Genomic DNA, 20,048 nt, shown 5'->3' with positions numbered 1-20,048 from the left:
ACAGATTTGAGCTTATTTTCTCAAAAAACCCAGTATTTACTGAGTTATAAGGGTTTTTATGTTTGATCAACATTTTCATACAAAATATTGATTTTTCTGCCTAAAATATCGATTTTTGATATAAAGTATAAGTGATCACAGATTTGAGCTTATTTTCTCAAAAAACCCAGTATTTACTGAGTTATAAGGGTTTTTAGGTTTGATCAACATTTTCATACAAAATATTGATTTTTCTGCCTAAAATATCGATTTTTGATATAAAGTAAAAGTGATCACAGATTGAGCTTATTTTCTCAAAAAACCCAGTATTTACTGAGTTATAAGGGTTTTTAGGTTAATCAACATTTTCATACAAAATATTGATTTTTCTGCCTAAAATATCGATTTTTGGTATGAAATAAAAGTGATCACAGATTGAGCTTATTTTCTCAAAAAACCCAGTATTTACTGAGTTATAAGGGTTTTTATGTTTGATGAACATTTTCAACCAAAATATTGATTTTTCTGCCTAAAATATCTATTTTTGATATAAAGTAAGAGTGATCACAGATTGAGCTTATTTTCTCAAAAAACCCAGTATTTACTGAGTTATAAGGGTTTTTAGGTTTGATCAACATTTTCATACAAAATATTGATTTTTCTGCCTAAAATATCGATTTTTGGTATAAAGTAAAAGTGATCACAGATTGAGCTTATTTTCTCAAAAAACGCAGTATTTACTGAGTTATAAGGGTTTTTAGGTATGATCAACATTTTCATACAAAATATTGATTTTTCTGCCTAAAATATCGGTTTTTGATATAAAGTAAAAGTGGTCACAGATTAAGCTTATTTTCTCAAAAAACCCAGTATTTACTGAGTTATAAGGGTTTTTATGTTTGATCAACAAAATATCGATTTTTGATATAAAGTAAAAGTGATCACAGATTGAGCTTATTTTCTCAAAAAACCCAGTATTTACTGAGTTATAAGGGTTTTTATGTTTGAACAACAAAATATCGATTTTTGATATAAAGTAAAAGTGATCACAGATTGAGCTTATTTTCTCAAAAAACCCAGTATTTACTGAGTTATAAGGGTTTTTAGGTTTGATCAACATTTTCATACCAAAATATTGATTTTTCTGCCTAAAAATATCGATTTTTGATATAAAGTAAAAGTGATCACAGATTGAGCTTATTTTCTCAAAAAACCCAGTATTTACTGAGTTATAAGGGTTTTTAGGTATGATCAACATTTTCATACAAAATATAGATTTTTCTGCCTAAAATATCGATTTTTGATATAAAGTAAAAGGATCACAAATTGTGCATATTTTCTCAAAAAATCCAGTATTTACTGAGTTATAAGGGTTTTTAAGTTTGATCAACGTTTTCATACAAAATATTGATTTTTCTGCCTAAATATCGATTTTTGATATGAAATAGAAGTGATCACAGATTGAGCTTATTTTCTCAAAAAACCCAGTATTTACTGAGTTATAAGGGTTTTTAGGTATGATCAACATTTTCATACAAAATATTGATTTTTCTGCCTAAAATATCGATTTTTGATATAAAGTAAAAGTGATCACAGATTGAGCTTATTTTCTCAAAAAACCCAGTATTTACTGGGTTAAAAGGGTTTTTAGCTTTGATCAACATTTTCATACTAAATATTGATTTTTCTGCCTAAATTATTGGTTTTTGATATAAAATAAAAGTGATCACAGATGGAGCTTATTTTCTCAAAAAACCCAGTATTTACTGAGTTATAAGGGTTTTTAGGTTTGATCAACAATTTCATACAAAATATTGATTATTCTGCTTAAATGATTGATTTTTGATATAAAATAAAAGTGATCACAGTTTAAGCTTATTTTCTCAAAGACCCAGTACTTTACTTACCTTTTAAATGTATTTTTATTATGATCTTTTTGAATAAATTTATAGCAACAATTTGATTATTTTCATTCATTTTATTGCATGCACAAAAAATTATAATTATTACATTCTTTTTATATTATTTTGTTTTAATATTTTGCTCTTATCTAATGTTTTTTCTCTTCTAAATATTAATCCCTTTTTTTCTCTTAGTGTATATTTATGTTATAATTTTGTTTTTTTTTTATTAAATTAGTTGTTTTATGTTAAAATGTAGTTTTAATTTATAATTTTCAAATTTAACTTAACAATTTGCTGTTTTATGGTTAACAATATATAATATATGTTTTTGTTTTTGTAATTTATTTAAATTTAAATTTAATTTTACCTTAGGGGAAACATACAAAGATTCTTTTTTTGTTTTTGCTGTTTCTTAATTTGGTAAAGAATGGTGGGGGAGGGGGTAGGAAATATGGACATAAATTGGGCGTTTTAAATACAAATGTAAATTTTTGTCAAAGTAAACACAGTTGCAAGTTTTTGTTCAAAAAGGAATTTTTCAAAAATTCCTTAAGAAATAAAAGTGTTAGTGGAGTTTGGTGTTTAAAATGTTTGTTTTTGTTTTAGAAAACTTTGTAACTGTGATTACCCTTAATGTTTTTTTTTATGCAGTTATAAATTATTAGATTGTTGTACTTAAATTTAACATGCAGAACAAAGTTTTTGTTTTTCTTTTTATAAATTTAAATATTTTAAATATTTTTTTGTTGTTATTAGTTTATATTTAAAATTAATTTTGTTTATTTTTTTCTTGGAAGTTTGTTTTTTTTTTTTTTATTTTTGGTTTTAAATAATTAATTTGTACATTAATATTGTTATAAATTTGTTTTTAATTTGTGTTCATTTTAAACATAATTTTTAATTTAATTTTTTATTAAATAAAATTTAAATAAAATATTTTTTTTTTGGTTTTTTTCAAATTTATGGCAAAATCGTTTTGTCCTCTTGGCGGCGGGGAATTATTATTATTCTTTTTTTGATTTTTCACTCAATTTTCAACAAATTTAACTTTTCTATAAAAAGTAGCTTTTTCTGTTTGTTATTTTAAAAAAAGAAAGAAAATAATTAAATAAAATTAAAAAAAAAAAATTAGTTTACTTTAGTAAAGAGAGTTTTTCTTTTAATAATTTGTCTTATTTTTTTTTTTTTGGTATTCAGCAAATAAAATCAGTCATAGTTTATATATAGTTTGTTTAACTTTTTTTTAATATATTTTGTAAATTTTAGTTGAGCTTTTTTTTATTAATATTAATTTATATTTTTTATTTTATTATTTACAGTTTTAAAATTAAATTAATTTATACACAAACAAATCTTTGGTGAAATTAAATAAAATCAGTCATGAGTTAAGTTCAATTACAATTTCTTAAAGTAATTTTTATTGTTTAGTTTATTAAAAGACTTAAAAATAAATATTAATTAGAAAATGACTTTAATTAGTAATGCACAGTTTTTGTATGGAGATTAGGGAAAAAATGTCATAAAAAACCTTCATATAAAATTGTAAGGAATGAAATTTGAAATAATTTTTGAGATATTCTTTTGATCTAATTTTTCTGCTTAAAATATCGATTTTTGTTATAAAGTCGAAGTTTAAGCTTATTTTCTCAAAAAACCCAGTATTTACTGAGTTATAAGGGTTTTTAGTTTTGATCAGCATTTTCATACAAAATATTGATTTTTCTGCCTAAAATATCGATTTTTGATATAAAGTAGAAGTGATCCAAGATTAAGCTTATTTTCTCCAAAAACCCTGTATTTACTGAGTTATAAGGGTTTTTAGGTGCGATCAACATTTTCATACAAAATATTGATTTTTCTACTCAAATGATCGATTTTTTACATAAAGTCAAAAGGATCACAGTTTAAGCTTATTTTCTCAAAAAACCCAGTATTTATGAAGTTATAAGGGTTTTTAGGTTTGATCAACATTTTCTTACAAAATATTGATTTTTCTGCTTAAATTACCGATTTTTGATATTAAGTAAAAGTGATCACAGATTAAGCTTATTTCCTCAAAAAACCCAGTATTTACTGAGTTATAAGGGTTTTTAGGTGCGATCAACATTTTCTTACAAAATATTGATTTTTCTACTCAAATGATCGATTTTTGACATAAAGTCAAAGTGATCACAGTTTAAGCTTATTTTCTCAAAAAACCCAGTATTTATGAAGTTATAAGGGTTTTTAGGTTTGATCAACATTTTCATACAAAATATTGATTTTTCTTCCCAAATGATCGATTTTTCATAAAAAGTCGAAGTTATCGCAGATTAAGCTTATTTTCTCAAAAAACCCAGTATTTACTGAGTTATAAGGGTTTTTAGGTTTGATCAACAATTTCGTACAAAATACTGATTTTTCTGCCTAGAATATCGATTTTTGTTATAAATTAAAAGTGATCACAGATTAAGCTTATTTTCTTAAAAAACCCAGTATTTACTGAGTTATAAGGGTTTTTAGATTTGATCAACAATTTCGTACAAAATACTGATTTTTCTGCTTAGAATATCGATTTTTGTTATAAATTAAAAGTGATCACAGATTAAGCTTATTTTCTTAAAAAACCCAGTATTTACTGAGTTATAAGGGTTTTTAGATTTGATCACCATTTTCATACAAAATATTGATTTTTCTACTCAAATGATGATTTTTGATAAAAACTAAAAGTGATCATCCATTAAGCTTTTTTTTCTGAAAAAACCCAGTATTTACTGAGTTATAAGGGTTTTTAAGTTTGATCAACATTTTCTTACAAAATATTGATTTTTCTGTTTAAAATATCGATTTTTATGAAAACGTCGAAGTGATCTCAGTTTAATCTTATTTTCTTTAAAAAACCCAGTATTTACTTAGTTATAAGGGTTTTTAGATTTGATCAACATTTTCATACAAAATATTGATTTTTCTACTCAAATGATCGATTTTTGATAAAAACTAAAAGTGATCATCCATTAAGCTTTTTTACTCAAAAAACCCAACATTTACTGAGTTATAAGGGGTTTTAAGTTTGATCGACATTTTCTTACAAAATATTGATTTTTCTGCTTAAAATATCGATTTTTATGAAAAAGTCGAAGTGATCTCAGTTTAAGCTTATTTTCTTAAAAATCCCGGTATTTACTGAATTATAAGGGTTTTTATGTTTGATAACCATTTTCATACAAAATATTGATTTTTCTGCTTAAAATAACGATTTTTGATATAAAGTAAAAGTGATCTCAGTTTATGCTTATTTCCTTTAAAGACCCAGTACTTACCGAGTTATAAGGGTTTTTTAGGTTTGATCAACTTTTTCGTTCAAAATATTGTCTTTTCTGCTTAAGTGATTGATTTTTTATAAAAAAGTCGAAGTGATCACAGATTAAGCTTATTTTCTCAAAAATCCCCGTATTTACTGAGTTATAAGGGTTTTTAGGTTCGATCAACATTTTCATACAAAATATTGATTTTTCTGCACAAAATATAGAGTTTGAGAAGTAGAAGTGATCATGTTGATAAATATAGATCGTTTTTGCCAGTTTTTTGATCAAACAAATAGACGGACGGACATAGCGAGATCGCCTTAAAATCTCGATCATATAACTTAATATGGAAGTGTCTGAAGTGAAACACGATGATATAGTCCCGAAATTAAGTTTCAATTCCATAATCATTACAAGGTGATCTTGTTTAATCACAATTCGCAATTTTTACAATCACAATTTCAATTGTTGTAATTTATTCAAAACGCTTTTCTAGAAATTCCCAAAACAAGAGAATCATGTAGTCTGTGGCAAAACTTCTAATACGAGTGAAGAGTTTTCTATGGTACTATAGGTTTCCTTTCTTATCATTTATGCTTAAAAATTTCTCTTGCACTAAAGAGCCCCGGTTGCTAAAAGAGAAATAGTTATTATCAAACATTGATAGGCAAAAAACCAAAAACCCGGCCTCATGATCGCAATTATCGATTGAATTTCGGCACATATGTGTTTATAGATTTTCTGGTAGTATGGGCTAAGCACCCGACAACCGATTAAAGATCGATGATATTTCAATAAAAAAGTCAAAAATTTGTCTGGAAACAGTCAAAATGATCTTCATGATCATTTTGACATGATAATTGCACAAATAAATTCCCTACTTTTAAATCTTTTGATATTCCGCTGTTGCTGATCACTATGAAGATTCTACTAGGACGATCTCTAGAATTTAAATTATCTGCCGTATTAGGGCCAATCCCTATTTTACTTTCCAAAATATTTCTTAAAAGCGAATTAATTTCCCTGCTTAAATCCCTTGATTCTAATTGTCGATCAGTGTTCCGCTCCCAAAAGAGATCACTAAGAACCTCTACGCATGACGACTTTTTCTAGCCAGGAAGGTGTTAAATGTGTATCAAATAGATCTTTTGTGAAATATAGTTAGAAATATAACAAAAGAGTGTGGATCATGACTTGTAGGAAATAGAAATTCCTTTTGATTCCTATTGATCGTCGATCGCTATATTAGTCGCTGAAACTTGCTAAGATCGTTTCGGATTAAGTGAATTCGGACATAATGTTCACTGAACTTTCATGAGCTGTAACTGGAATTGTTGTTATTTGATTGATTGGCGATCGATGTTATAAATCCAGAATAAGTGGATCAAGAAGAACGTAGAACGGAGGTTTCTTTTAGATAAAAGATCGCTGAGTAACTCTCCAAACTACCAAGATCGCATTCTTTACACTCTATAGCGAAAGGGTGTTTAATGACAGTATTAGGTGGTGATTGTCATGTACATCATGTCCACTAAACTTTCATGAGCTGTAACTGAAATTGCTGTTGTTTGATTAATTGGAGATCGATGTTATAAAGCCAGAAGAAGTGGAAAAGATCATGGGAAAAGTGAAAAGTTTTTATTTATCATTTGGTTTCTAGAAACAAATCCGCGATTTTTCGACTTTTTACTTGTCGAAGAACGTAGAACGGAGGTTTCTTTTAGATAAAAGATCGCTGAGTAACTCTCCAAACTACCAAGATCGCATTCTTTACACTCTATAGCGAAAGGGGTTTTTATGACAGTATTAAGTGGTGATTAAGTCAATGAGTTATGTTTTTATTAAATACTGTGCATTACTTTTATTAATGGGTTAAAATGCTCTATAAATAATTAAATGCTTATAAATGCTTAATTTATGAGATACAGGAATTGTTAAAAAAATGCTTAAATATTGTTGACCTAATTTTTTTAAATTATTACTTCTAGAAAATAAATTTGAGCTTAAAAAATTGAGCATTTCTATTTAAAAACTTACTAGCTTGATCTAACGCTTTATATCTCTACTACCTGATTTTGCAGATCCTGCAATTTTTCACTATTAACTAAACCACTACTACCATCAGCCGTTTTTCTATGTGAAACTCTTGCTTCGTTCATAGGCTTTTCGTCATCTAAACGACGATAATACTTACGTGTTTCCACTGTAGTATAATTATCGGGCAATAGTTCATCTGATGAACGGGATTTTTTGGAAAATAATAAAACCTGCCTTAAAGCCTCACTAGTCTTTAATGGTTTCTTGGCACTTTGAGTTTCTAAAGGTACGGGAGGAGCTTTACCCTTAGAGGGTTTATGAACCTTTAAATGTCTAACAAATGATTGTGAAACTGTAGAACCTCTTAGAAAATCTTGATCTAAATTTTCATTACTCTCCTGGCCCTCTACCTCACGATTGAGATGTAAATGAGCGGGAAATTTATGTAAAAATTGTGAACTACTGGGGAATAAGGGTTCGGTTTTAAGTAAACTATCGGAGGGTGTTTTATTTAGTTTATGATTATTATGCACTTTTTTGGGTGGGGTCTTGAGACGTTCAAATAGATTGTGTATGGTAGAGGATCTGTGTTTATTTTCTAAAAATGGCATAATTTTACGTTTTGTATGACTGGTGGAGGAGGAGGTTTGATAGGAAGCGGGCGGTGGAGGAGCCGCTGACTTTTTGTGCAACATTAGGGGTGGTAACTTTTTGGGTGTCAAACCGGGTTTGCCATATTGATTAAGAAAATTAGAGGTATTGCTAAAGTCAGGCATTAAAGTTGTAGTGGGTTTTTTAGTTTCCTTTAGCTCTTCCTCATCCTCTTCTAAGCCACTATAACCTTCAAAAATCTCATCAAATGCTTGAGCGACAATTTCATCACAAAAACTCGAGGATTCTACATCTGATGTAGTGGTGTTTATAACTTGAGGCAGTTCTTCGGGTTTTATTTTTCTTTTTGTTAGAGTGCCAAATAAATTTTTACGATAATCCTCATCTATATTACGATAGTACACTTCTGAATTGGAGGAAGCTTGACGAGCCCCCTGTAGATGACGCGGAGTGCTCTGTATATTAGTAACATCTTTATGCAGGGGATGATTTTGCAATATCTGCTGTATGATTTTCTGTCTAGTCTCATGAGTTTTCTTTTTTAATTGCTGAAACTTGCTGTTGTTACTGTGAGTGCCAGATGAGGGTATGAAGGTTCGTTTTGTTGTAGTGGTAGTGGCTACTATGGCGGCACCGGCCTGTGCCTGTGCCTCTGCTGCAGCCTGCAGGGCCATTAGTTCGGCTATATACTTACTGTGTTCTCTTTCTTGCTGTTCACGTTGTCGTTCGGCTAAACGTCTTTGCAGGGCCATGTTTTCGAAAGTATGCACCATACTACCGACATGACTATTGACATCGGGTATACCCAAGTCACCACTGAACAAATCACGTTGATGTCTTTGCTGTGCAGTCAATAATTCACCACCACTAGCACGTTTATTCAATATGGGCACTACAGTTTCCGGTTTACGATACAAAGTACCAGCCGAGGCACTTTGTCGTAATAGTAATGCGGCAGTTTTAGGTCTTCTACGTTGGGGATACTGCTCTACAAATTCAGCTGCTTCTTGTTGCCACAATAAATTTCCCATTTCATCAAAAGAACGATTGACAATGGAAGTTTTTGTGGTACAGGGTTTAAACAGCTGTTTTTGTTGTTGTTTGTTTTAAGGGGAAGAAGTGTAGTATGTAGTTGTGTAGTTGTAGTTTCAAAATGTCATGTGTAGTTTTGTAGTGTAGAAGCATTTAGTTTAGAAATCAACATAAAAATAAATAAAAAAGAAAAGAAAATCATATTATTAATATAAATAAAATTTAGAATGTTTTTTAATCTCATTATGCTAGTAGATCTTAGTGAGCTTTTGATTTTTATATAACTTAAAAGCTATTTTTACTTAAAGTTAACTTAAAAGATTAAGCTTAGTTTATATACTTTCTGTTATAAAAAGATTTTTCTTTACCAAAGTTAGTTTTAAAATTTTGAAAGTTTAAACAAATTTTAAAAGCTCTTAAAGCTTTTAAAATATTAAAAAAGCTTTAAAGCTTTATTTCAAAAGCTTTAAATAACATTTTTATATCCAACCTCATTTCAGCTTACTTTTCAAAATTTTATCTTTAGTTATTGTTCTTATACATACAAACATCTAAACTAATTAATCTAAAGAAATTTACACTAATATTATTTTATTAAATTGTATATCTGTATGTATGTATATAACTACTATGTAAATTTATGTAACTTTTCTTACACATTTATTAATTATACTAAAAATTTTTCATTTCATTCTTTATACAATGTTCTGGTTATTTCTTAAACTGAGAAAACATAAAACAATAACGTTATACATATATATATATATATATATGAAAACAGAACTTATTTTATCCCTTTTTAATCCTTACGAAAAGCAGCAGTACTACCTCTACTCTATCGGTATGTAAGTATATGTATTTTCATTAACAAAATGTTATAAATTATAGACAGTTTTACTCATTAATATTGAAAACAAAAAACAGTCAAGCCACCCTTTTCCGTGGAATTTATTCGGTATTGATGTCTTTCACCCCTCTCTAGTGGTTTAGTTTTTTTAATATATTGGAATACAAATTATCTGGCATATGCTGAAGAATTCTTTAAAAGTAAAACAATACTCTAAGGAAGATATTCGCAAAATGCTTTCTTTTTATCTGAAACATAGTTATTTGAAACTGAGCTATTAAAAAAAAATGCCTAACACAGAGCAACTTTATTTATAGAAAAGTTGCCTAGCACAGAGCAACTTTTTCTATAGAAAAGATGCCTAACACAGAGCAACTTTTTCTAAAGAAAAGTTGCCTAAGACAGAGCAAACTAAAGAAAAGTTGTCTATTACAGAGCAGAGCAGAGTTGTCTGTCACAGAGCAAATTTTTCTAAAGAAAAGTTGGCTATCACAAAACACCTTTTTCTATAGAAAAGTTGTCTGTCACAGAGCAACATTTTCTATAGAAAAGTTGTCTGTCACAGAGCAACATTTTCTATAGAAAAGTTGTCTGTCACAGAGCAACATTTTCTATAGAAAAGTTGTCTGTCACAGAGCAACATTTTCTATAGAAAAGTTGTCTGTCACAGAGCAACTTTTTCTATAGAAAAGTTGTCTGACACAGAGCAAGTTTTTCTATAGAAAAGTTGTCTGTCACAGAGCAAGTTTTTCTATAGAAAAGTTGTCTGTCACAGAGCAACTTTTTCTATAGAAAAGTTGTCTGTCACAGAGCAACTTTTTCTATAGAAAAGTTGTCTGTCACAGAGCAACTTTTTCTATAGAAAAGTTGTCTGTCACAGAGCAACTTTTTCTATAGAAAAGTTGTCTGTCACAGAGCAACTTTTTCTATAGAAAAGTTGTCTGTCACAGAGCAACTTTTTCTATAGAAAAGTTGTCTGTCACAGAGCAACTCTTTCTATAGAAAAGTTGTCTGTCACAGAGCAACTTTTTCTATAGAAAAGTTGTCTGTCACAGAGCAACTTTTTCTATAGAAAAGTTGTCTGTCACAGAGCAACTTTTTCTATAGAAAAGTTGTCTGTCACAGAGCAACTTTTTCTATAGAAAAGTTGTCTGTCACAGAGCAACTTTTTCTATAGAAAAGTTGTCTGTCACAGAGCAACTTTTTCTATAGAAAAGTTGTCTGTCACAGAGCAACTTTTTCTATAGAAAAGTTGTCTGTCACAGAGCAACTTTTTCTATAGAAAAGTTGTCTGTCACAGAGCAACTTTTTCTATAGAAAAGTTGTCAGTCACAGAGCAACTTTTTCTATAGAAAAGTTGTCTGTCACAGAGCAACTTTTTCTATAGAAAAGTTGTCTGTCACAGAGCAACTTTTTCTATAGAAAAGTTGTCTGTCACAGAGCAACTTTTTCTATAGAAAAGTTGTCTGTCACAGAGCAACTTTTTCTATAGAAAAGTTGTCTGTCACAGAGCAACAGTTTCTATAGAAAAGTTGTCTGTCACAGAGCAACAGTTTCTATAGAAAAGTTGTCTGTCACAGAGCAACTTTTTCTATAGAAAAGTTGTCTGTCACAGAGCAACTTTTTCTATAGAATAGTTGTCTGTCACAGAGCAACAGTTTCTATAGAAAAGTTGTTTGTCACAGAGCAACATTTTCTATAGAAAAGTTGTCTGTCACAGAGCAACATTTTCTATAGAAAAGTTGTCTGTCACAGAGCAACATTTTCTATAGAAAAGTTGTCTGTCACAGAGCAACTTTTTCTATAGAAAAGTTGTCTGTCACAGAGCAACTTTTTCTATAGAAAAGTTGTCTGTCACAGAGCAACTTTTTCTATAGAAAAGTTGTCTATCACAGAGCAACTTTTTCTATAGAAAAGTTGTCTGTCACAGAGCAACTTTTTCTATAGAAAAGTTGTCTGTCACAGAGCAAAAGTTGTCTGTCAGAGAGCAACTTTTTCTATAGAAAAGTTGTCTGTCAGAGAGCAACTTTTTCTATAGAAAAGTTGTCTGTCACAGAGCAACTTTTTCTATAGAAAAGTTGTCTGTCACAGAGCAACTTTTTCTATAGAAAAGTTGTCTGTCACAGAGCAACTTTTTCTATAGAAAAGTCTGTGTCAGAGCAACTATTTTTATAGAAAAGTTGTCTGTGTCAGAGCAACTATTTCTATGGAAAAGTTGTCTGTGTCAGAGCAACTATTTTTATAGAAAAGTTGTCTGTGTCAGAGCAACTATTTCTATAGAAAAGTTGTCTGTGTCAGAGCAACTATTTCTATAGAAAAATTGTCTGTGTCAGAGCAACTATTTCTATAGAAAAGTTGTCTGTGTCAGAGCAACAATTTCTATAGAAAATTTGTCTGTGTCAAAGCCACATTTTCTATAGAAAAGTTGTCTGTGTTAAAGCCACATTTTCTAGAGAAAAGTTGTCTGTCACAGATCAACTTTGTCTAAAGAAAAGTTTTCTGTCACAGAGCAACTTTTTCTAAAGAAAAGTTGTCTGTCAGAGAGCAACTTTTTCTATAGAAAAACATTTTTTTTATATAAAAATTATGTCTAAATCATATTAATATTGTTGCGTGACTGAATGGAGCTGATTATTGCCTTGACGTTGTATGTGTTTTGGTAGTACACGACTGATAATTTCTGCTGCATAAAGTAGTTACAGTATTGTTAAAGTATGCATACGGTAGTCGAAACAAAAGCTACTGTAGTAATACATAGTTATAGTAAGTAGTTGGAGTAATTTTTTTTTTATCAATAGTGGTTGTATTGAAAATAATATCAATACAATTGACTTTATTTTCATGAATGTGTGTGAGTGTATAGAATACATACATATGTGTATGTATCGGTATTAAAAGTTAATTAACATTAACAGTTAATTACGTGACGAACTTTTAATTAAATTAAACGTACTTTAAAATTCAATTAGGCTTGTTGCGTGTCGCCCTCATACATGTTATACACATATATACATATGTATACATATGTATATATTATTGTGTGAATGTGTGTGTGTATCGTTATAAATTGATTGTGTGTGTGTGTGTTTGAGAATGTATGGTAATTTTACTGATTTTATCCCCATTGTTCTTTTAGCTGTTCTATTAACATCTTTCATCGTGTTTGTAGGGTTGTATTATAGTTGTAAGTATTAAGTGTGAAAACGTCAAATGTTAATTATGTAAATTGGTAATGTGAACATTTTGTAGCCCAAAACATATGTGAAAGTTTTATCCTTAAAAAAAGTGAGCATAATATCGGCAAGTGTTGAAAGTAGGAGGAGTAGAATTGGTGTCATAACGACAAAGAGTTATTAAAATTTTGCACTCGTTACAGCTACAACAGGCAAGTGGAGAATAAATTTATCACAAATTGCTGTTGTTTTATAAATTTAATTTAAATAAGTTAATAATATCCCTGCAACTTCTCTATTCTTCTGTTAAATCATAAAAAATGTAACAATAAGCGAAATAAAAAAAAAAAAAAAACAACATGAAGAAAATTATAATAAAATAAACAACAGAATTTATAACACCCACACAACAACCACTTAAAATTATCCACATCAGTATTCCTTTAATGTGCATACGATCCTGGCAAACCACTGCAATGGTAGTGGTCAATAATAAAAAATACGAAAAAAAAACAAAAGGGAAGTTTAATGGCTGCTACAACACAACAAAAAACTGTATAAGTAGATGGACAATAAAAAAAATAAATATTTAAATAATGAAAACCATGCATACTTAATAAAAAAAAAATTATATGTACTGGTTGGTGTATTTTAATATGGAGTTCAAATAATTACATTGCACGTACCATAAAGATGATTGTGTTACCAACAGCGGTCATAGATGAGGGGGTCAAGAAATGCAAATTGATTGAACGGTTTTAATATTAGTGGAAATTGCAAATTATTTAATTTTATAAGAGATTTTTCTCTTCAATACATTGTACACAAATATTTACCATAATTAATTTTTATATAGAAAAGTTTTTTGCACAGAGCAACTTTTTCTATAGAAAAGTTGCACTCGTCACAGAGCAACTTTTTCTATAGAAAAGTTGTCTGTCATAGAGCATCTTTTTCTATAGAAAAGTTGTCTGTCACAGAGCAACTTTTTCTATAGAAAAGTTGTCTGTCACAGAGCAACTTTTTCTATAGAAAAGTTGTCTGTCACAGAGCAACTTTTTCTATAGAAAAGTTGTCTGTCACAGAGCAACTTTTTCTATAGAAAAGTTGTCTGTCACAGAGCAACTTTTTCTATAGAAAAGTTGTCTGTCACAGAGCAACTTTTTCTATAGAAAAGTTGTCTGTCACAGAGCAACTTTTTCTATAGAAAAGTTGTCTGTCACAGAGCAACTTTTTCTATAGAAAAGTTGTCTGTCACAGAGCAACTTTTTCTATAGAAAAGTTGTCTGTCACAGAGCAACTTTTTCTATAGAAAAGTTGTCTGTCACAGAGCAACTTTTTCTATAGAAAAGTTGTCTGTCACAGAGCAACTTTTTCTATAGAAAAGTTATCTGTCATAGAGCAACTTTTTCTATAGAAATAGTTGTCTGTCACAGAGCAACTTTTTCTATAGAAATAGTTGTCTGTCACAGAGCAACTTTTTCTATAGAAATAATTGTCTGTCACAGAGCAACTTTTTCTATAGAAATAGTTGTCTGTCACAGAGCAACTTTTTCTATAGAAATAGTTGTCTGTCACAGAGCAACTTTTTCTATAGAAATAGTTGTCTGTCACAGAGCAACTTTTTCTATAGAAATAGTTGTCTGTCACAGAGCAACTTTTTCTATAGAAAAGTTATCTGTCACAGAGCAACTTTTTCTATAGAAAAGTTGTCTGTCACAGAGCAACTTTTTCTATAGAAAAGTTGTCTGTCACAGAGCAACTTTTTCTATAGAAAAGTTGTCTGTCACAGAGCAACTTTTTCTATAGAAAAGTTGTCTGTCACAGAGCAACTTTTTCTATAGAAAAGTTATCTGTCATAGAGCAACTTTTTCTATAGAAATAGTTGTCTGTCACAGAGCAACTTTTTCTATAGAAATAGTTGTCTGTCACAGAGCAACTTTTTCTATAGAAATAGTTGTCTGTCACAGAGCAACTTTTTCTATAGAAATAGTTGTCTGTCACAGAGCAACTTTTTCTATAGAAATAGTTGTCTGTCACAGAGCAAATTTTTCTATAGAAATAGTTGTCTGTCACAGAGCAACTTTTTCTATAGAAATAGTTGTCTGTCACAGAGCAACTTTTTCTATAGAAATAGTTGTCTGTCACAGAGCAACTTTTTCTATAGAAAAGTTGTCTGTCACAGAGCAACTTTTTCTATAGAAAAGTTGTCTGTCACAGAGCAACTTTTTCTATAGAAAAGTTGTCTGTCACAGAGCAACTTTTTCTATAGAAAAGTTGTCTGTCACAGAGCAACTTTTTCTATAGAAAAGTTGTCTGTCACAGAGCAACTTTTTCTATAGAAAAGTTGTCTGTCACAGAGCAACTTTTTCTATAGAAAAGTTGTCTGTCACAGAGCAACTTTTTCTATAGAAAAGTTGTCTGTCACAGAGCAACTTTTTCTATAGAAAAGTTGTCTGTCACAGAGCAACTTTTTCTATAGAAATAGTTGTCTGTCACAGAGCAACTTTTTCTATAGAAATAGTTGTCTGTCACAGAGCAACTTTTTCTATAGAAATAGTTGTCTGTCACAGAGCAACTTTTTCTATAGAAATAGTTGTCTGTCACAGAGCAACTTTTTCTATAGAAAAGTTATCTGCAACAGTGCAACGTTTTCTTTAGAAAAGAATTTAAAAATATGTAAATACCATCCACATTCCACAAAAGGACAAATGCTGTTTAAATCTGTCTCAACTGATAGGGTTTTTTCTGTAGTTCTGCCTTCTCTAAGGATTCTCAAGGATACCTAAAGGATATTTTAGAATTATGTATTATATATTTTATATATATATATCTTTTCAACTATTTCCTACTAATCACTCATTTCATTTTGTAATTTGTTTATAAATATTTTTGTTGTTATTTAGTTTTTGTTTAATCTTAACATTTAACATGCGGGGGGAAAGGAGTCAAAGGGAACGTAGTTTTATTCGGGAGACAATTTGTTTTGTTTTACACAACATGTTTTTGGATTTATTTTTTATTTATTTTGTTTTAATAATAATTATTATCGAATTGTGGCAAACTATCATTGGAACTTGTATAGTGTATATTATTAGATGAATTACTACAATGTTGTTGTTGTTGCTGCTGCTGTTGTTGAGTTTTTAAACTATGTTTTTGGGAATTTGTAGCTGACGTTTTCTTACTGATGGAACTTTTTGTCGCGGCCGCATTTGTTGAGGCGGAGGAATTGGATGAAGAAGATTTTGATGAATGATGTTGCTGTTGAGGGGTTGGTGACTGTACTATTGTTTCATTTATAGACTTTTGAGATTTACTCAAATGCTTGGGTGTCTTATGATGCTGTTTAGCATGTTTCAAACTATGATGACCATGAACATGATGGGTTTGTTGATATTTCTGGGATGAAGGATGATAATGATTTTCCAAATGATGTGACTGCTGCTGCTGTTGCTGTGACTGGTGATTCATTTGTCCAGCATGTTGAGGCTGGGGTAGAGTAGAATTTGTATGATAATTACCCATGGTTTCATTACTGCTATTACTATGACCACTGCCCGTACTGCCACCCATGCCATAGATTTGCGATTTTGATTGACTGCGATAATGCAAATTGGCCACACTATAGTGATCTAAACTATCAAATGTCTGCAAATAGTGGGGATTTATTTGATTATAGTCTGAACTGCAATCACTGCCAGGAGCGGTATTATTGTGTCTTCTATCCAAAGTATTTGTACGCAAAATATACGGCTGTTGATGATGATAATACTGCTGATCACGATGATCCAATGAATTATAGTGGCCATTTTTTTGAGGCAAAGGAGGTGGCGTGTGCTGTTGCTGCTGCTGATGTTTCTGGGAGAGATTATTTTTAGCCGAATTTTTGGTGGGCGGTTCTGAAGTCTTGGCACATTTAATAGCCACAAAAGAGGTGGGCAAGGGTGGTAAAGGAGGTGTGGTAGAGGGTGAATTTGAAGCTGCCGTTGCTGCTATGGTGCCAGCTGATGTAATGGAATTGCGATTTAGGGCCTCGCGCTACGCTGCATGATGATGATTACCAAAAGTGCTCAAAACGGGTACGGACTACGAGTAGCAAGATCACACACACATACAGACATGTTTATACAATAAACATATAAAGGAATAACATTTAAAAGAAAAGTAGATTTTTTGTAAGTTAACAATACAAAATTTGGAGTTTTTTTTTTGTGAAAAATCAGGTGATTATTTGAGAGAAAAAAACGGAAAATAACACAAAATATTTAGAGTAAAATATTTAAAAGTTTGATTTTTGTTTGCATTTTATATATTTTTTTTTAATATAAAACAACAAATAATTACAATAACGCAGTGCACAGTGGTATAGGAAAAAAAAAAGAGGGAAATAATTCGGTAACTTCTAAACGGTTAATCCGATTTTAATGAAATTTGGTATGCACAAAGAGGAGGTGTTGTCGAGTTTAGGTTTTGAATTTGGACCTTATAGGCCAACCAGGGGCCCGGCGGGGGGTCCTCAAATTAGGACACCTCGGCTATGTTAAATTTTTAAAACGATCCTATTTCTTCATTTGAGTTCCGTTTTAAAAAAAATTTCGTATATAGAATCTCCTCATCGAGCACTATAAAAAATGTCGTCATAGCAGTAAATTATCTCTTATAGTTTAGGAGATATTCGCATTTGAAAATTAAAATTTTAAAATTTTTACCGTTCTTACTTTAGTTTTTTGATAATAGCGGGTCCAAATATTCCCGATTTTCGCCATTTCTTTTTTTATTCGCTTAACAACAAGTTTATATATCAAGCAGTGAAAGAATTATGTAAAAATCATGACTGAGTCCAAAGTTATAGGCATTTTAATTTAAAAAATTAAAAAAAGGCGATTTTTTGCCATTTTTTTGGGAAAAAAGTATCTTTTTCTTTTTAAGTTATCTAAAAAGTTTCTAAGAAGATGTATATAGAATTTATACTTTTTGAAAAGCTGACTTTACATAAAATACGATAAATGAAACAAAACCTAAAAATTTTTGATACCGAGGGGACCAGGTCCATCCAAAAAACCCTATTTTTTTATAGAAAATTCAATTTTGAGCATAAATTCTCAAATCGCATAGTCGATATCAAATTATAGTGTCCTGTTTTATATGACCCAATATGTTCTTAATCATTTTGTAACGGGTTTCGATAACCCCGCCCCTGGTATGGATATAATAGGCAAAAAACCAAAAAATCCCATTTTTGGGATTTTTTAAAACTTTTTTGGGAATTCCGGGATTTCTAATAAGAAAATTCGAACTTTTTATTTAATTTTAGATTTTGAGTAAAAAAATCTACCTAACTGTAAAATTTCATCAAAAAATATTCATAAATAAAATTTTTATTGCAATTTGAAAAATTTGTATCTTCGCAAAAACTGAATAAAAAACATTTTTTAATTTTTTTAAAAAAAGTATTCCGCGAATTTTTTAATTTTCAAAAATTATATACAGTTTTGAAAAATAGACAAAATTACCTTTCCATTGATATATAACATGCCTACCTAATGTTTTTTAAGTGACAAATTAATTAGGGAAAACTCAACATCTTTTAGAAAATTTACCTAGCACTATTATTTTCATCCATAACGTTAACTCTTAAATTTGTTACATATATTAAAAAATTTTCAGGTATTATTTTTTAAACTGTAATGATTTTTACCCCTATAGGTCACTTTAATAGGTAGCTTATTAAAGTGACCTATTGAGGAAAAATTCATTACATAAGGATACGTTAGACATATTAGGTAGAATATCATAACCCTTTAAAAAATAATTTAATTTAAGTACCTGTAATTAATATATAAGACAGGTTTATATCTGTTTGTAATTATTTGTAATTTTCTAACCATGGCGATCGTACTAAAAAAAAATGATTTGTGCTCCATTTTATTTGAACACTCTTCAGCTCCTTTTCAAGATAAAGTGAACTTCTTATTGAAATATATTGAAACTGCACATAAAAATAAAGTGGATAAAACTGATATATGTAAAATTGAAAATTTTATAAAATCAGTTGATATAAAACTGAAGAGTGTTCGGTATTCCATTGCTAAATTTCGATCGAAATTTTCTGATTGGCTGGATGAATGTGTAGAAGTTGCTATTTGCGTATCAACTGTTGGTGCTCCCTGTAAGCAGTATGAGGATTTGAGCTCAAAATCTAAGAGGAAAAGGTTATCAACTTCACTAGAAACCTTATCTAACGAAGAAGTTTCGGACACTTTTAAAGCAATGTTAAGAAAAGAAAAACAGCCTTTGGATGCCATAAAAATTGCAAATATTCTTCCAACCGCATCACCAAGACGACTGAAAAGAATTGTAAAGAGTATACCCACACCATCATCTGATACAACGTTCACTGAGGAAGAAGCTATTGCGCTTATGTTGCAGCTGGGATTAAGTCGTGATAACTACATAACGTTAAGAAAGGCGCTATCTGAAAAAGGAGTGGATGTTTTACCATCATATGACAAAATAAATGAAAAGAAGAAAAGCATTATACCACCTCCTATTGAAATAACTGATCGGAAGGCTGTTATTGGACTCGGCGCTCTACTCGAAAATACTGCTTTAAGGATTGCTTCTGACTTTTCTTCAGACCAACTAAAAAAAATAAATTCTTGTGATCTTCAACTCATTTGTAAGTGGGGATGTGATGGATTATCAGCACTCTCGGAATATAAACAAATCAACACAAGTGAATCATCTTCCGAGTATAAAAGTGTATTTATGGCATCGCTAGTTCCATTAAGAATTCGAAAGTATGCTGACAGCGATTCTCCATCAACCAGTTTCGATGATATTTGGAAGAATTCGACTCCAGGATCCAAAGCTTTTTGTAGGCCAATAAGCTTTGAGTATATAAAGGAATCCAAAACAACAACGCAAGATTTGATAAATCGTATTGAAGCAGAAATTAAAAACTTGGAACCTATAACAATCGAAATAGAAAATTATTCGTTTAACATGTCCTATGATTTAAAACTTACAATGATTGATGGGAAAGTTGGAAATGCCATTACAGGAACATCATCTACTTGGTACTGCTACATATGTGGTGATAAAAAATCAGAATTTTCGAATATTTCCAAGCAAAGATCAATAAATGAGGAAACATTACAATTTGGAATATCCCCCC

At 30.1% G+C, this 20,048-nt stretch overlaps 1 protein-coding gene across 1 annotated transcript in view; it reads right to left on the bottom strand.

Moving 5' to 3' along the window:
- Positions 1–4,603: 4,603 nt before the first annotated feature.
- LOC119609608 overlaps positions 4,604–20,048 on the bottom strand; it is a 153,864-nt gene continuing 138,419 nt past the window's right edge. Inside the window, 1 exon segment of the mRNA XM_037964451.1 lies at positions 4,604–8,901. Coding sequence (XP_037820379.1) covers positions 7,222–8,901 — 1,680 coding nt within the window. The 3' untranslated portion in view covers positions 4,604–7,221.

The sequence above is a fragment of the Lucilia sericata genome, unplaced genomic scaffold, assembly GCF_015586225.1.
Source record: "Lucilia sericata isolate MDLA Ls3-8-SP2 unplaced genomic scaffold, ASM1558622v1 Contig001015F_arrow, whole genome shotgun sequence".
NCBI lineage: Eukaryota > Metazoa > Arthropoda > Insecta > Diptera > Calliphoridae > Lucilia > Lucilia sericata.
This window is presented reverse-complemented; position numbering and strand designations above follow the sequence as displayed.